This window comes from Gymnoscopelus microlampas, assembly GCF_963454915.1.
Source record: "Gymnoscopelus microlampas genome assembly, chromosome: 16".
Taxonomy (NCBI): domain Eukaryota; kingdom Metazoa; phylum Chordata; class Actinopteri; order Myctophiformes; family Myctophidae; genus Gymnoscopelus; species Gymnoscopelus microlampas.
This window is the reverse complement of record NC_139953.1, coordinates 11,895,856-11,913,128: the sequence shown is the minus strand read 5'-3', so window position 1 is coordinate 11,913,128 and position 17,273 is coordinate 11,895,856. Positions and strand designations below refer to the sequence as shown.

The 17,273-nt window shown below is 37.8% G+C and overlaps 1 protein-coding gene across 1 annotated transcript in view; it reads left to right on the top strand.

Moving 5' to 3' along the window:
- The window catches only part of LOC311062838 (E3 ubiquitin-protein ligase rnf213-alpha-like), a gene marked incomplete at its 5' end in the record, with an annotated part of 60,420 nt that overhangs the window by 27,517 nt on the left and 15,630 nt on the right, over positions 1–17,273 (top strand). The window contains 24 exons of the mRNA XM_084082057.1: positions 453–612; positions 696–913; positions 1,158–1,295; positions 1,462–1,620; positions 1,728–2,994; positions 3,682–3,866; positions 4,016–4,171; positions 4,358–7,948; positions 8,280–8,410; positions 8,498–8,593; positions 8,685–8,806; positions 8,913–9,026; positions 9,138–9,175; positions 9,651–9,789; positions 9,897–10,032; positions 10,650–10,835; positions 10,993–11,117; positions 11,236–11,396; positions 11,483–11,686; positions 15,011–15,198; positions 15,670–15,787; positions 16,072–16,172; positions 16,253–16,438; positions 17,099–17,244. Coding sequence (XP_083938183.1) covers positions 453–612; positions 696–913; positions 1,158–1,295; positions 1,462–1,620; positions 1,728–2,994; positions 3,682–3,866; positions 4,016–4,171; positions 4,358–7,948; positions 8,280–8,410; positions 8,498–8,593; positions 8,685–8,806; positions 8,913–9,026; positions 9,138–9,175; positions 9,651–9,789; positions 9,897–10,032; positions 10,650–10,835; positions 10,993–11,117; positions 11,236–11,396; positions 11,483–11,686; positions 15,011–15,198; positions 15,670–15,787; positions 16,072–16,172; positions 16,253–16,438; positions 17,099–17,244 — 8,065 coding nt within the window. The remainder of the gene's footprint in view (positions 1–452; positions 613–695; positions 914–1,157; positions 1,296–1,461; positions 1,621–1,727; positions 2,995–3,681; positions 3,867–4,015; positions 4,172–4,357; positions 7,949–8,279; positions 8,411–8,497; positions 8,594–8,684; positions 8,807–8,912; positions 9,027–9,137; positions 9,176–9,650; positions 9,790–9,896; positions 10,033–10,649; positions 10,836–10,992; positions 11,118–11,235; positions 11,397–11,482; positions 11,687–15,010; positions 15,199–15,669; positions 15,788–16,071; positions 16,173–16,252; positions 16,439–17,098; positions 17,245–17,273) is intronic.

Below are 17,273 nucleotides of genomic sequence, written 5' to 3'. Positions count from 1 at the left end.
ATATTGTGACGACCGAGGGTCTGGTCGCATGAAGAAAGAGCCATGACAACAGCTGTTATAGGAACTCACTCTTTATTACAGCAACGGCATGTAATATAGCCACACCAACACACTCTGCTAGCTCTCTGCTTAGCATCACAACAAGGCTGAACTGCCCGCTTGCAGAACACACAGACTGTATTCCCCCCTGGTGCATGCGCGGCTTCCCCACACACAGCCTGCTCTTAAAGGCACATACTCACAGTCCCATAACATAACCCCACAACGCATTCCCATATAAAACCAATACCACACACAAATACAGTAACACAGTCCTTAACAACCCACTCTAGCCACAAGCTACAATATAAAAAAATATATAAACGTTTGTTTTTAGTGTTTTAACAGTCATGAAGCATTCACTCTCATTTCTTGCATTTACCTTATGGTTACTTTATGTTTTACTTTATCAGGATGAAATTGACTTTAAGAAAAACAGTTTGAATTGCATTGATGGACCTCTGCTGGATATCAAAAAGATTCTTAAACACATGAATGACAACCGCAAGAAGTGTCTTCAGGAACTCAGTCTGAGGAAAACCTTTGTCCTGTGGGTTAAAAACACACTTAACGGTAAATATATTTTCAATTAACACACATGTGCATCACTATCAGCTAAAGTACACCATTGAACAATATAATATGTTTTATTTCAGGTATTAACGAACTGAAAGTGTTTGTTGACCTGGCATCCATCTTGGCTGGAGAGAATGACATGGATGTGGATCGAGTATCTTGTTTCCATGACGCTGTCCTTGGCTACTCTTCCATACTCTATGGACTTCAAACAACTTCAGACTTCCACGCCTTTAATGAGGCCTTGACAAAATTGTGGAAAGCACTTGAAAATGACATGGATATACCAAAGAAACTGGTTAGATTAAACTCTTTAAGTCATACAGTATTAAATCTCTTCATTTTTCCACTCAACATTTGACACCAAATCGTCTGACCAAAATAAGTATGGCTGCTTAATAGCTATCTAGTTAACCAGTAATTGCATGCAAGTTACATTTTACATTATCATCAGCTATTATTTGGTTTAGCTAGCAAGTGGGCTTGACCGTTCCAACTGACTTGTACATTCAGAGACCTTTCTGTTTGGTGTACAATTTCAGCAAGATACAGCGCGTCATTTGGAGTGGTTAAGGACTGTCAAGGAAAGCCATGGATCTGTCGAACTTTCATCTCTGTCCTTGGCAACATCCATCAATGACAGAGGAATATACATCATCAAGGCACCAAACCAAAAAAAGGTATTCTAAGTAAGATTTTACCAGAAAACACTGTAGCTACAGTATAGACTGTTTACTGTACTGTATGTCTGCAATGACCTTAATTGGTCTTACAATCACAATCAAAATTGCACAAACTTCTGAGAGCCCTTGATTGTCATATTAACCATGTCCTAACCTCCAATAGCTCGGTTTAGAGACTGCCCTGACACTACAAATCCCAGAAGGCCATGAAAACAACATGCGCAAATATGAATTGGAAGACATCAGAGAGTTGCAGAACAAACTCATGCTTATGTCTGGGAGAGGTGAACAAAATCAGAGTGAAGTAGAGTACTTTGCTGAGGTATTGTAGAATTCAGTATATTATGTATTAATAAGTATTATTTTTGTTATGTATGACTACCTTTATCACAGACACTTGATATATCTTTATATCTTCTCTGTCCTCAGATTTTTGACAATGTCCAAAGACTTACCCAAGCATTTGTAGACCTGTATGCTGCAGGGAACCCACTTTTCAGAGGTTGGGAAGCTAGAATTCACTGCAACACTCAACATGACCCTTGCATTATCATGGACTTTAACCTTGGTAAAATCCAACAACAACAAATAACTGGCAAGTTAACTGAACAGCTCACAGCACTGTGCAGGAAGATGGAGGTGTTCTTAGATGACTGGCAAAAGTTCATGGATACACAGAGATCTGAGCAGTACTACCTCAACTATTTCACTGCAGAACAGATAGTCTACTTGTGCAGTGTTCTGGCTGAGACAAAGATGGATGCAGAAATAGAGGACAAGGCTTTGATGATGCTCTCTTTCATTAAACCAAATTGCTCTGGATTAGATATTTGGCAAATATGGAAGAAGTGTCACAGTCTACCTGATCCTGACAATAGGCAAATGGAAGACATCCCATTTCAAACTTTCTTTGATCGTCTGGAAGACAACAAAGATAGTTATTTTGCTTGTGAGAGCCAGACAGAAGATGTTTGTTTGGGAGAATTGGAAAAGGTGTGGAAAGCATTTATGAAGAGCATGGGAATCATTTCCCAGGATAGTTTGGATGTAAGGAGTTTAGGATATCTGTTAAAAATGCTAGCTGATGCAGAACACCAGGCTGTTGATGTATGGGACGAGCCAATGCTCTCAGAGACTGGAGCGAAGAGACTAGAGACAGTCCGAAGAAACCTTCCAAAAGGCCTCTCCTCAAAGCAACCTAATCTCATCATCTGCCCACGTGATGAGATCCTTGCTTCAAGCATTTGCTTGTACATGACAAGTGAATACGAGCGCTTGCCAACCTATGATGAAGTTCTCTTGTGTACTCCAGCCACGACGTATGAGCAAGTAGAACTTTTCCTGAGAAGATGTCTTACACCAGGCTACCTTGGCCAGAAGATATACACAGTTCTCTTTGCAGACCAACTGAGCTATGATGTTAGCTATGCAATGGAAAAGGCTTTTCAGAAACTGAGTTCACAGTGCAGACACGACTACAGACTGGTGATCTACTGTAGTTCTGACCGAGAACATGCCTACATTCCCACAGCATTCAGTCAGTTCAAAACAGACTTTGTTCCTCATGCGCCTCTAAAAAGTATCCAGAGCTACTTGTCCAGACATTACTCTGTTCATACAGATCAGTACAGCGCTGCATCCGTGTTCAAAGGTGGACAGTGTGTTGGGATTGTTTCTTCCAGACGAGCAGGTGTTGGTAAGTCTTAGTTTTGTCCTTTTGTCCTTAGTCTTGACAACCTCAAATCATGTGACTAAATGGATGGGTTTATAAGAACTAAGCAATCAAAGACACACCTCTTTCTGTTTTTTCCTCAGATGGTCCTCTGTATCTTTCTGTATACAGAGGTACAGAGGACCATTTTGAGTTCATTCTGAAGGTTTTCGTTCCACAATGCAAACCCCACCTATTGCAGACAGAGAACTATGTATAATGTCCCGTGTAGCTATATATGATAATAGAATTTGGCATTTGACTATCTCCTTGCTTACTGGTACACATGCATTGTAGATTACTGTAATTATTGTTTTTTTATTTCTGCCTTCCATGTAAAAAATGCTGGGCGGGGGAATTAAAATACATAAAAATTGTCATCTGTTTATAGCTTACTTTGCGTGATTGCAACCATGTCCGTGCTTGTTGTGCTTGTCACTCTAGTCAAGCATACATCATATGCATTTTGACCATTAATTAACGGGGTTACAGCAACATTTTACAGCAACAGTGGTGTGTGACCCAGTTGTAGGTCTAGCGACATCCCTGATGTGTACAAATAATTGATCCACTATTGAGAAAATTTCCATACATGATGATTGATGTAGCAAAGCCACATCGATGCCTTGAAATGTGTTTACATAAGTTAACGTGGTCATTCAACTGTTACAGGTAAATCCCTGTATGTACAAAGGTTGTACGAAAAGCTGGAGGGAAGTGTTCAACATGGAGCTGCATTTAAGAAATGCATTCGATTAACTGAACCTGAAATTGATGAGCGCAAGCTGCTTGAGCATTTGTACGATACGCCAAGAGACAGCGATCACAAGCTGTTTCACTTCGATGTCACATCCTCGGTATGGACTTTGTTTTTCTTCTACTCTTGATATTTCATAGAATAAAGATGATGCAGTAGTTTTCTGAGGACCCTTATTATTAAGTTATTTTCCTATGAATTGTACAAAGCCATTTTGAAAATGTGTAACCATCCAAATTGTTCCACCAGGTGCGGAAAGGCTTGAATGAATTTTTATACAAGCTGTTCTTTCTGCGACACTTGATGGATTCTGATGGATTGATGTGGCAATGTAGCAACAAACACTTGTATGTCACTGAGTTACTAGAGTCCACACAGGAACAGCTCAGATATGACACCAGACATGTAAGACATCAACTATATCAACATTCTATTATCATTTTTTGGATTCTTTCCTCTACCGTTACCACCAATACAAAAAAAAGTATATTTTTACTGAAATGTGATCATCTTATCAAATCAGAAATCAATTAATCTTAGATTAAATTTCTGGCAGTGTTAATTTATACATGCACCTTAATCTCTTTTTAGGTTGGAATGGAAAGCTTTCAATTCTTTGAGGTTTTTCCAAACGTTCAATGCTGCCCACCAAAGGAAGTTATGACAATGGAAATGAGGAGAGGAGAACCCCCAGGCTTTGAAAGTGATAACCCTCTAATGGACGATATATGGTTCCAGAGTGAAGCATATCAAAGGCCATACCAGTATCTAAGACGGTTTCACAAGCGTGAAAATCTGGACAACTTCACATACAATGGCGTTGAGGGAACACATGAAGAATGCCTTCAAATCTTCTTCTTCTACTGTGGCATCATTGATCCATCGTGGGCAGAGTTGAGAAATTTTGTGTGGTTCCTCAATGTTCAGTTGCAAGACTGTGAGAATTCAGACTTTTGCAACTTTGAGTTTATTGGTGACACGCTTCAGGGTTTCAAAACCTTTGTGGTTGAGTTCATGATCTTGATGTCCAAAGACTTTGCCACCCCATCTCTCTGCATTGCTGACCAAAGCCCAGGGAGGCAACAGATAAACCTCGCTGGACGAAGTGAAAAAGACCTGGCTCCATTCCTCCTCAGGAAGAGATGGGAATCTGAACCACATCCCTATATCTTCTTCAATGGTGACCGCACATCCATGACTTTCATTGGATTTCACTTGCGAGTCAATGACGAGAACAGTGTTGACGCCATCAACCCTTCTACAACTGAAGTCATCAAGAAAAACATAATGAGTCAACAGCTGTACACTGCTCTCACACTTCAGAGGGTCCCTTTCAATGTGGACTTTGATAAACTTACCAGAGCTGAAAAGATTGAGTATCTGTGCAATGTGCTTGGCATCAAATGGGCAACAGATCCAGATGAAACGTATGAGCTCACCACTGATAACATACTCAAAATGATGGCGATCCACATGAGATTCAGGTGTGGTATTCCAGTCATCATCATGGGAGAAACAGGATGTGGCAAGACAAGGCTCATTAAGTTCTTGTGTGAATTGAGAAGGTGTGGAGCACCCACAGAAAACATGAAACTCCTCAAGGTACATGGTGGCACTACATCAGAAATGATTTACACCAAAGTGCAGGAAGCAGAAACCCTTGCAGTGACCAACAAGGAAAAACATGGGTTTGATTCTGTTTTATTCCTTGATGAGGCAAACACTACTGAAGCCATCAGCAGCATCAAGGAAATCCTTTGTGACAACACTGTGCAGGGACAACAACTTGACTCTGAAACAGGGCTACAGATTATTGCTGCATGTAATCCTTATAGGAAGCACACAGACAAGATGATCAAAAGGCTGGAGGATTCTGGATTGGGCTACAGAGTCAAGGCTAATGAGACTGAAGACAGACTGGGATCCATCCCTCTCCGCCAGTTGGTCTATCGTGTCCATGTATTACCTCCAAGCATGATTCCTCTGGTTTGGGACTTTGGCCAGCTCAATGACCAGACAGAGCGTATGTACATTGAACAAATTGTGCAAAGACAGGTAGATACCAACTCAGTCGACAAGAAGTACATCAGTAAGATAACTGAGGTATTGTCCGAATCACAGAGGTTCATGAGAGAGAGGAAAGATGAATGTAGCTTTGTCAGTCTCAGGGATGTAGAACGTTGCATGCAAGTGTTTGCATGGTTCCTCAAAAATCACTCAATGTTCAATAAGAAACTGATTGAACACCTCCAGAAGAAAAAAGTCCAGAAGCGGAGGAACCAGAATGAGCAGCAGAATTTACCTGCCAGTGACGAGGTGATTTGGGCACTGTTGATGGGCATCGGAGTGTGCTATCAGTCCTGCTTGGAGACCAAAGAGGATTATCAGATCAAAATCAGCCAAATCCTCCGTGGTGAGTACAATGCCAAGAGAATCAGAGCAGAAATTCTACTCATGCAGGATCTTCTCCTTAGTGGCATTCCAATGGGTGAGACAATCGCAAGAAATGAAGCTTTGAAAGAGAACGTGTTCATGATGGTGATTTGCATTGAGCTAAGAATTCCCTTGTTTATTGTCGGTAAACCTGGGAGCTCCAAATCTCTGTCCAAAACCCTGGTTGCAGATGCGATGCAGGGCCAGGCATCACATTCTGAACTTTACAAGAAGTTGAAGCAGATTCATCTGGTGTCTTTCCAGTGCAGCCCTCACTCAACTCCTGAAGGCATCATTGGCACCTTCAGACAATGTGCCCGTTTCCAAGAAAGCAAAAACTTGGATGAATACATCTCAGTAGTTGTGCTAGATGAGATTGGATTGGCTGAAGATTCGCCGAAAATGCCATTGAAAACCCTACATCCATTGCTAGAAGAAGGCTGTATTGACGATGAGCCTCTACCTCACAAAAGAGTTGGTTTCATTGGCATTTCAAATTGGGCATTGGATCCCGCTAAGATGAATCGAGGAATCTTTGTGTCCCGTGGTGATCCAAACAAGAGAGAGCTCATCAAAAGTGCAGACGGAATATGCTCATCTGATCCCACGATACGTGAGAAGGTTAAACACCTCTTTGAGCCCTTTGCAGATGCCTATATGGAAATATGCAAAAAGGGTCAGGGTTTCTTTGGCTTGCGTGATTACTACAGCCTTGTAAAGATGATATTTTCCATTACCAAAGCTGCTAAACAGAAGCCTTTTGCAGACCAAATAACTACAGCAATCCTTCGAAACTTCAGTGGAAAAGATGATGTGGATGTCGAGAGCATATTCAGAGGTGCACTGAAAGACGATTTTACTGATAACTACATCAACACTATTGACCTGGTAAAGCAAAGTATTGCTCCCATTTGCCAAGCAGAAGAAGGTCGCTACCTTCTGATCCTCACCAAGAACTACGCAGCTCTGCAGATTCTACAACAGATGTTCTTTTCAGACCAAACCCATCCAGAGATAATCTTTGGGTCAAGTTTCCCCAAAGACCAAGAGTACACACAGATTTGCAGGAATATCAACCGTGTCAAGGTGTGTATGGAGACAGGACAGACTGTTGTGCTTCTGAACCTCCAGAACCTTTACGAAAGTCTGTACGATGCTCTCAACCAGTACTATGTTACCCTTGGTGGTCAAAACTATGTAGATCTTGGATTAGGAACCCATCGCGTGAAGTGCAGAGTTCACAAAAATTTCCGGCTGATCGTCATCGAAGAGAAAGAGGTCGTCTACAAACAGTTTCCTATCCCACTGATCAACAGGTTGGAGAAACACTACCTAGACATCAACAATGTCCTCAGGAATGAACAGAAGGATGCTGTCACAGAACTACAGAACTGGGTCGATGACTTTGTCTCCCCAAACAGTCTCCACTCCATGACAAAACAATATGTGGCAAGTGATGTCTTCATCGGCTTCCACTCAGACACATGCTCCTCTGTGGTCCTGCAAGTATCAGAGAAGCTGAAGGATGAAGCAGATTCTGTCCAGATCATCCTGGATGAAGCCAAGCACATTTTGCTGAACTGTGCAACTCCAGACTCAATCGTTCGACTGGAACACTCCAATTTGTCTGTCGGGGAAAGGGAAAGCTTGGTACAACAATACCTTAAAGGAGGAATGCACAGATCCCTGAGCGACTTCATTTCCATGCACTCACAGCAAGAGGAGCAGTGCCCTGTTTGTTTTACAGAGGTAATTCTCTTCACTAAGCTATCAATTGAGGCCATCATAAAATGTTTAGAGTGGTTACTAGTCGTTACAAAGGACACAGTGCCCTCTTTGAGTAGTACCAACCAAATATTGGAATGTTAACCTTTTTGATTTCCTGTGACCACAAAGCATTCTCCTTATATTCTCACCTTCAATCTTTTACCATGCCTCCGCCATAGTACCATGTACCTCATGTACATCAGTAACCAATATCTAAACATTAAACAACAGGCCTGTATCCTCAACAATTTCAAGTTTAATACGTTTGGTAGTTGTATGTGGTGGCTCTTTAAACCCTTGTGCTGTTTTGAAGGTTACAACATTTTCAAGGCTACTGACTGCAGCAGACACTGAACAACTCAAAGATATGACAAAACTGGACGACTGCAAGCTGCTGTTTCTTCATCAGTTTGACACAGAGTTATCCTTCCTCAAGGAAATCAGGTGTGTAGATACAGTTGCTCAAGCAAGATTTGAAATTATTTTGTTTAGATAATATATTAAAATAGAATGGCTATGTCTTGGTACCAGGGAGTTTCTTGGCTCAACACAAGGAGACAAAGTGCTCCTCATCCAAACAGATTATGATGAGGAGTCTCACTGCATGAACATTCTTTCTTCAGCAAAGTAAGTCATATAGGCAGGTGTTCATAACTATAAGACTGAAGGCCAGGTAGTGATGTAAAGTAAAATCTTGCATTTGATGTTTGGGTTATAGGTACTCGTGCATCAATGAAATAAACAAGAGAGCAACTACTGACAGCTGCAGGATGTTTGTGTACTTTGTCACCAAGCTTCCACGAATTGAGGGGGGTTCCTCCTATGTTGGTTTTCAAGGCGGTAAGGCACATAGTCACTTAGTCAGTCTTTGGTCAACATAGTGTATACAAAGTACAATAACCTAAACACAATCATTTTATTAACCTATCTTTTTACTCTCATTCAGGACCTTGGAAGTCAGTTCACATCGATGATCTCAGAAGATCAAAAGAGTTTATATCAGATGTCCATTCCTTGAAAAATCTATGCATCAGCCAACTGTTTGAAGAGCCGCCTGAGGGTAGCTTTTGTAATATATGTTATATTATATTCTTCTTTATTTCTACAATACTTGCGAAAAATTACCTTTTTTAAATGTTAATTATACATTAACTTTTATTTATTTTCCAAGCCATGGAGACAAATGAGCCACCAGAGCGAGAAGCCTGTGTAAGTATAATCCAGTTTACTGTCCTAAAATCTCATATTTAAATGGTAATGTCGTTGATTTAAATGTTTCCAGTTGTAGAATTAATATTCAAATCTGAATGGCAATTATTCCCTAATCATTCCCTAAGTTAATTTGCACATACAACGAATTTATTGAGAATGGTGCATTGTATAACACAACTATAAACAAGCAAGCAGAAACTAAAAACTATAAACAACTACACAGCGGAATATAATGTTTTCTATATGAATAATATGTTATGTGAACCCCACTGACTCACTGTATTTTGTTTTTTATCGGAAGTATTGCTTTAGTTTGTATATATTTTTACTTAACCGCTATTCACACTCATGGTTTGGGTAGAATAAATACAAATTAAGTGAAAATACTAATAATTAATAATCTGGGAAACACTTTGGAGATTGATTGATTGATTGTATATTAGTGCCATGAGTAAGAATTTGTGCTTTTCAGGTTTTGTCCGAAGTGTTTGACACAGCAGATCTGGTGAGGAGTTGTGTGCAGAGTGCAGTGAGCATGCTCAGAGATGTGGACGACACTGGAACTCTGAGCACCAGAAGAGTTCAGAACCTGCTCGCACTTCTAGATGATAGTACGTTGAAATCTTTATTATTAATTAAGGATGACATTAGTCCTTATGATTTACATAAAGTTATATGGCTTTCATTGCTGATTGTTTTGTGAATTTTCTATTTTAAGCTACGTTTTTTAGCATTGTGAGGAGACGTCTACACTCACTGTTGGAGCACCATGAGGCCAATGTCTACCTCCAAAGAAACTGGGTTCTCAGAGAAGCATCAAACATCAATTCTCTGCAAGAAGGAGGAACATTCACGTAGGCTTCTCCTAGATAGCTTTTTTTGTCCCAGTGCAAACTCATTTTGAAGTGTGATGAAATGCATAAAATATTGTCATAAAATGTCCAGAGGGGCTATAACATTCTTATCAATACTCAAAATAATAAATCAAGACTTCGGCCGAGGCACTGCACATTACATACTAGTGATGCGCGGGTTGACCCGTAACCCGCGGGACCCGCGGGTCAACCCGCGGCGCGGGTGGGTCATGTCAGAATTTCGGAGAAAATGATGCGGGCTGAGGGTGAGCGGGTCACGCGCTCTCTCACGCAAAAAAAAAAAATAATAATAACATGCTCTTGTTTTGTCTTTATTCCTAATAAGAATAAGAATAATAACAATAAAACAGTTTGAATACACTTGGGGATTATTTTCTAACCATAATTTTACAGAATTAAAAAAAAATTGCGGGTCGCGGGGCGGGTTGAGCCATAGATTTATATATGGGTTCGCGGGCCGGGTTGAGGCGGGTTGCGTTCCGTGGCGGGGCGGGGCGGGGCGGGTCATGAAAAAACCCGACCAGCGCATCACTATTACATACTGTATAATGTGAGTTGTAAAATAGATTTTAAAGTGTCTTTATGAATGCTTGCAGACACACTCTGTGGAGGAAAATCCAAGCTGTCATCACACCTCTGCTAGCTAACGTGGTCTCAGTCATCGACCGTGACTGTAATTTGGACCTCCTGATGGACAGTGGAGACGACATCAGGAAGTTGTGGGTTGAGATCTTTGCCAACAAGGACATGCTTGATGTGCCTTCTGTAAGGACAGACAGCCAGTGAGTAAAACTTGATATCTGATCATGGGCATGGCACTTGGTAAACAAAGATAAAGACTGTCATCCCGTGTGCTTGCAGAATCAGATCAGACATGTTGACATTGTATGTCTGGTATCAAGCCTACTAATCCTCATTCTATATCTGCCTGATTCACAGTTCTAAAGTCTTTATGGTGCAGAGCCATGTCACAGCTGGGAGGACCATGCGCTGTGCTCTGCCGTTCAGCTGGTGGATCAAAGATTTCCTGGATGACCTCATGATGCAAAATCTCCGACATGAAAGTAAATTGATCATTATGTCATTCTTGTCTGAAACTCTGTTGCATGAAAGCTGTAGTCTTGAACCTTAAAATCATCAGTCCTGTTGCACTGTTGTTAAACCTTACTCTTTTTTTTTTAGATCCCAACTCGCTTCAATTTGAAGGATTCTTTAGTAATTTACCACTTGGTCAGTATATGGCCCAAAACCTGAATAACAAAATGAAGAAAGAATTCTTTCAATGGTACCTGCAGGATTTTATCTCGATGACAATGAATGTAACAACGGACGAGGAATTACGGGTAATTTACCTCAATTCCAACTGCAAATCTATGTTCAAAGCTTTGCTAAATGTACATCTAATTCCTTCTTTGCATGTTCTCTACAGCTTTTGAGTGAAGCCCTGATGTGCAGTGTAGATGAGCTACAGAGACGAAGAAACAGCGATGAAATCCCTTCTTTTCCTCAGATCCACATAGCCTATCATTTCTGCCACAGCCGACTACAGAACCTGTCCAGGATGATTGCCCTGCAGCCTCAAGTTATTTACCATTTGTTGAGGAACCAGCACAGTAGGAACTACCCAGAGATGGTAAAGTCATACAACCTTAATAATCAGTTTTAATCTCTTCGTAAAGATGACTTAAATGCGGATTATAATGTTTTTATTCAGAGCAGAGAATAAACGTTTAATGCTAATTAGTCTCTCAACCGTACTCATAGCAGTGTTTTCACCTTGAAGATAATATCGTTATAACCTTGGAACATAAAGAAAAATGATTCCCTTATGGAGGAAATAAAGAGCATACTGTTTGCAATTGTGGATATTGTGAACAGCATTGGATTAATAACAAATTCCAATTCCTATGCATATTGTATCTCTCAATATTTGGAGTAATACATGGGCATTGGACATGGTCCCAAGTGAAAAAATAATATACTAAATATATTTTTCAGAAGTATACTTAATATACTATTTTTGTACTTGATGAATTACATTTAAATTGTGTTATTTTGGAACCACTTAAGTAGTACTTAGTATATTAAAAGTTGAACTAAAGATATGCTAAAACATATCTTTAATATACTTTTATGTACTTTCCCCCCCAAAAAAAATACAATTTAATTACAACTTTACTTAACTGAAGTACAATTGCTGAAGTATACTATCATTACATTTATAGTGCATTACAAATACATATCAAGTACTAAATAAATATATATAGAGTATATAGCAATTATGCTTAAAATATTCAATCAATATATTACAAATATACTTGGAGTATAAAATAAATGAATGTGAAGTATATTTTTAATAGTTTCAAGTATACTATCAATGTAATAATAAAGTATTTAAACTACAATCCAAATGTGCTAAAATATATTTTCAATGTAATAATAATGTATTTCAACTACAACTCAATTTAACTAAATGTACACAGTTAGTTAATTTAGAATATACTATTATTACATTGAAAGTATATTTTAAGCATAATTGCTATGTACTCTATATTTATTTATTTAGTACTTGATATGTATTGGTAATACACTATAAATTGAATGATAGTACACTTTAATGACATCAGCAAAACTGTACTTCAGATACTATAAGTATATTTGTAATTAAATTGTATTTTTTGTGGGGGAGAAAGTACATAAAAGTATATTAAAGATATGTTTTAGCTTATCTTTAGTGCAACTTTTAGTATATTAAGTACAACTTAGATGTTTCCAATCAACGTAATTTAAATTGAATTTTATAAAAAAAAAGTACAAATGAGTATATTCAATGTTCTTCTGTGAAATGTAATTTAATATTTTTTCAAAATAAACCCACGCGAATGGAAGAACAACGTAACAATGTAACGTGAAGGCTTGAGGTTTAGTTGTCTGTAAGAGCCATGACAACTCTCAATTGATACAACCTTCAACAACACACTCACGCTATATTTAATGATGTGAAAAGGGGAGAGAGACTGACCAAACAAACAGACATTTACACTCATGGTTTTACTAACAAATGACATAAAATACCATAAATCACCAAATAGCACCACAACAAAACACTAAACTCAATAACCCATAACATAACCGCACTACGCATTCCCATATTCAAATAATAACACAAATAAGAACAATAACACAAATTTCCCAGCATGCACTGCGCCTCAGTGCCTGCTGGGAAATGGACTCCCTCTAGCCACCATAAATGTAATGATAGTATACTTTAATGACATTAGATACTGTAAGTATATTTGTAATTAAAGTATATATATATTTAATTAAATAAAAATGTGCTTTTCAAAAGTGTATTCATATAATGTTTATTTTTTGTTTAACTTAAGTACATTTAATGTTAAATATATTTAAATGATTATAGTATAAGTGCTTTTACAGTGTATTTATAGTAGATTATCCTCAATATGCACTTATTTTAAAATATACTATAATATACTTATTAAAAGTATACTTTTCACAAAAACTATTTAAAATATGTTCAAGTATATATTTTTGTAAGTATGTAAATGTCTATTTTATTGAAGTTTCACTTAAGTACTACTTCGTAAAAGTACACTTTTCATCAGTGCATTTATAATATAAGGCTGAAAAAATATACCGAAAAAGCATTATACTTAAAGCTTGCTTTAGTATACTTTTTAAGTATACTATCATGAATATGTTCCCGGATGCTATTAGTAATATACTTCTTAACATTATACTTGTAATATACTTGTTTTAAAGTACATTCAATATATACTTCTACAAAGCAAATGAAATACTAACTAAGCACATTTTTTTTAAGTTTACTAATGTGCTTTGTAAAAATATATTTTGAATGCACTTTAAAACAAGTATATTACAAGTATAATGTTAAGAGGTATATTACTAATAGCATCCATGAGTACTATACTTCTTGAAATTATACTTGTAATATACTTGTTTTAAAGTGCATTCAAAATATATTTTTTACAAAGCACATTAGTAAACTTAAAAAAAGTGTGCTAAATTACAAATTCATTTATGTTAACATTTAATGTGCTTTGTAGAAATACGTTTTGAATGCACTTTAAAACAAGCATATTATAAGTATAATGTTAAGAAGTATATTACTAATAGCATCTGGGAACATAATCATAGATAGTATACTTATAAAGTATACTAAAGCAAACATTAAGTATAATGCTTTTTCAGTATATTTTTCCAGCCTTATACTATAAATGCACTGATGAAAAGTGTACTTTTACGAAGTAGTACTTGAGTGAAATTTCAATACAATAGGCATTAACATACTTACAAAAATATATACTTGAACATATTTTAAATATTTTTTGTGAAAAGTATACTTTTAATAAGCATATTATAGTATATCTTAAAATAAGTGCATATTGAGGATAATTTGCTATGAATATACTTTAAAAGCACTTAAAATATAATAATAAAAAATATATTTAACATTAAATGTACTTAAGTTAAACAACAATTCAGCAGTATATGAATAGACTTTTGAAAAGTACATTTTTATTTAATTAAATATATATTTTTTGTTTAGTACACTTTGAACAATGTGCTAAATTACAACTTAATTCATGTTGACATTAAATGTGCTTTGTAGAAATATATTTTGAATACACTCTGATTATATTTGCTAAAATATATTTTGCCCAAAAATGCACTGTTAGTATGCTTTGACAAAAGTTCAAATTGACAATTAACATACTTTTTGTGCTAAAAGTATACTTTAGCACAAAAAAAAATCATTTTTTTTTCACTTGGGGTACCATCTCTTTACTGTACATTAGTCCATTTCACTGAAAATGCACAGTTTGGTGAGCAATGTTTGTCTGACATAAGATGATGGCAAATGCACACATTCTGCAAGTAAACTAAACCCACAGCTTGTTCAACTGTCTTCAAGGTTCAGGACGTGCATGCAGCAGTGGCTTGTATTGAATCCTTGGAGCCGCCTCAGTTCCATTGTGAAACTCAGTGCCAGGACTGGCTGCAGCAGGTCAAGAGGATTCAAGGCTCCATAGAGCTCATTTGTTCTCAGCAGACTGAGAATAAATATGGAGAGAGATGCAAACAGAGACTCCAAGACATTCGGTAAATGCTTGTTTTTAGATGACGACTACACAGAAATTACAATGAAGATACATTTGTTATCAAATTGATTGTGACTAGGGGTGTCACGATTCACTTACCTCACGATTCGATTCAAAATCGATTCCTAGGGTGCCGATTCGATTAAAATTGCGATTCTGCGATTAATTGATATTCGATTCGATTCTGCGATTTATTGCGATTTTCTAGGGTGCCGATTCGATTAAAATTGCGATTCTGCGATTTATTGCGATTTTCTAGGGTGCCGATTCGATTAAAATTGCGATTCTGCGATTAATTGATATTCGATTCTGTGATTTATTGCGATTTTATAAAAAAAAAAAAAAAAAAAAAAAAATTAAAAAAATCGATTTTAATATTTTGAATCGATTTTTAAAATCGTGGCATTAAGAATCGCGATTTATTTATGAATCGATTTTTTTTGACAGCCCTAATTGTGACATAATTTTGCAGCAATCGCTGGAACCGTATCTACACCCTGTGCTTGTTTGTGGAGCACATGTTGCTGGGACTTGACTCTGAGGACGAACTGAAGACTGTGGTCCTTCATCACATTCAGACCCTAGGCAGGGTGAGTGTCTCTAACAAACTCTAACTCTAACAAACCACAGCAGTTATTAAAAAGGGCCACACAGGTTCTTCCTTGCCAAACACATTAAGTTTAATGTGATCTGCCCATTAATTTTGAGATAATGGTGGCATTAATGAGGCAGAAATTCACTAAAATCAGTAGGGGCCATCCTCTGGGATGAATGTGCTCAGCATTTTATGTTGCTATCCACCCATTACGGCTTATGTGCAAAGATCTCAAAAAACATACGTACAATAGTTTTGTTTTTCTCTTCTCTGTATAAGGTGCTTTCTGGAAACTCAGATGTAAAATCTGAGAAAGCTTTTCGAGCTGTGATTGAAGTCTTGCAATCGTGCAAAAAAGGGTCTTGTGATCAGCTTTGCAAGTAAGAACATTTATTTTTATAGTTGTCATAGTGTCTCTCTTCATTCCAGTTTGAAACAATGTGCTTCCATTTTGCTGAAGGTTTGGTCTACAATGCCTGGTTTGCATGAAAGAACCACAAGAACCAGTGGAGCTACCATGCCATCACATCTTCTGCCTGCAGTGCATTGAAGGATGGCTTCAGGGCCAGGCTCAACACAAGTTCTGCCCCCTGTGCAGGCAGGACATTCCAGATACATTTGATCCAGAAGTGTCTAAAGAGATAAGGTCTGATTTATTTTAAGAATGATTACAGTACTAAAATGATGTATTTTAATAAGCAATATGTCTATTAAAATAATAGTATTAATGTCGGATCATTTTGGGGAAAGAAAGCGTCAATTCAATTGAATTATCTCAAACTCAACTGAATTAGCACCCATCAATGTAAAATATAAAAAAGAAATACATATGCCGGGCCGGCCCATATCACTTTTTAAAGATGATCTTTTAAGGTATTTGTGCTGTTTGTTACACAGTAAGGCCTCTATACACCTAGGCTTTGTCGGCAATCAGTGTCTGTGCCCAATAATCGGTCACATTTTGTCCTATCGGTGGTGTAGTCAGGCATTTGTGGGGCCTGATTACCCAAGTATGTTTAATCAGTGGGGGACTCTGTGGGAAGGGAGAGCATTTCAATCACATTTGCCCTATTGTGAGCAGCACTAGGTCAGACACACAGAGAGAAAAAGAAAGGACTGAGTGTGTGTGAGAGAGAGAGAGAGAGAGAGAGAGAGAGAGAGAGAGAGAACTGAAACACCAGCACTTAACGGACAATTATTTTATGGAACACACTCATTTCTGGCAAAACAATATCACAATATGACAGACATCCTTTTAATGGTTGATATAGCTCATGCTTGTCATTTGGTCTGTGTGACAATACAGGGCTTCTATCAGTAAAAACACAGACTTCAGGCAACGCTGTGATGCGTTTTTCATTGAGTTGGTGTCCGCAGTGTGCTTCAAGGACAACACACCCCCAGCAGAGGACGTCGTTATGCACCTTCTCTCCTACCTTATGGTTGAGACAGGTATTACTACTTTACAGGGAACAAACAAA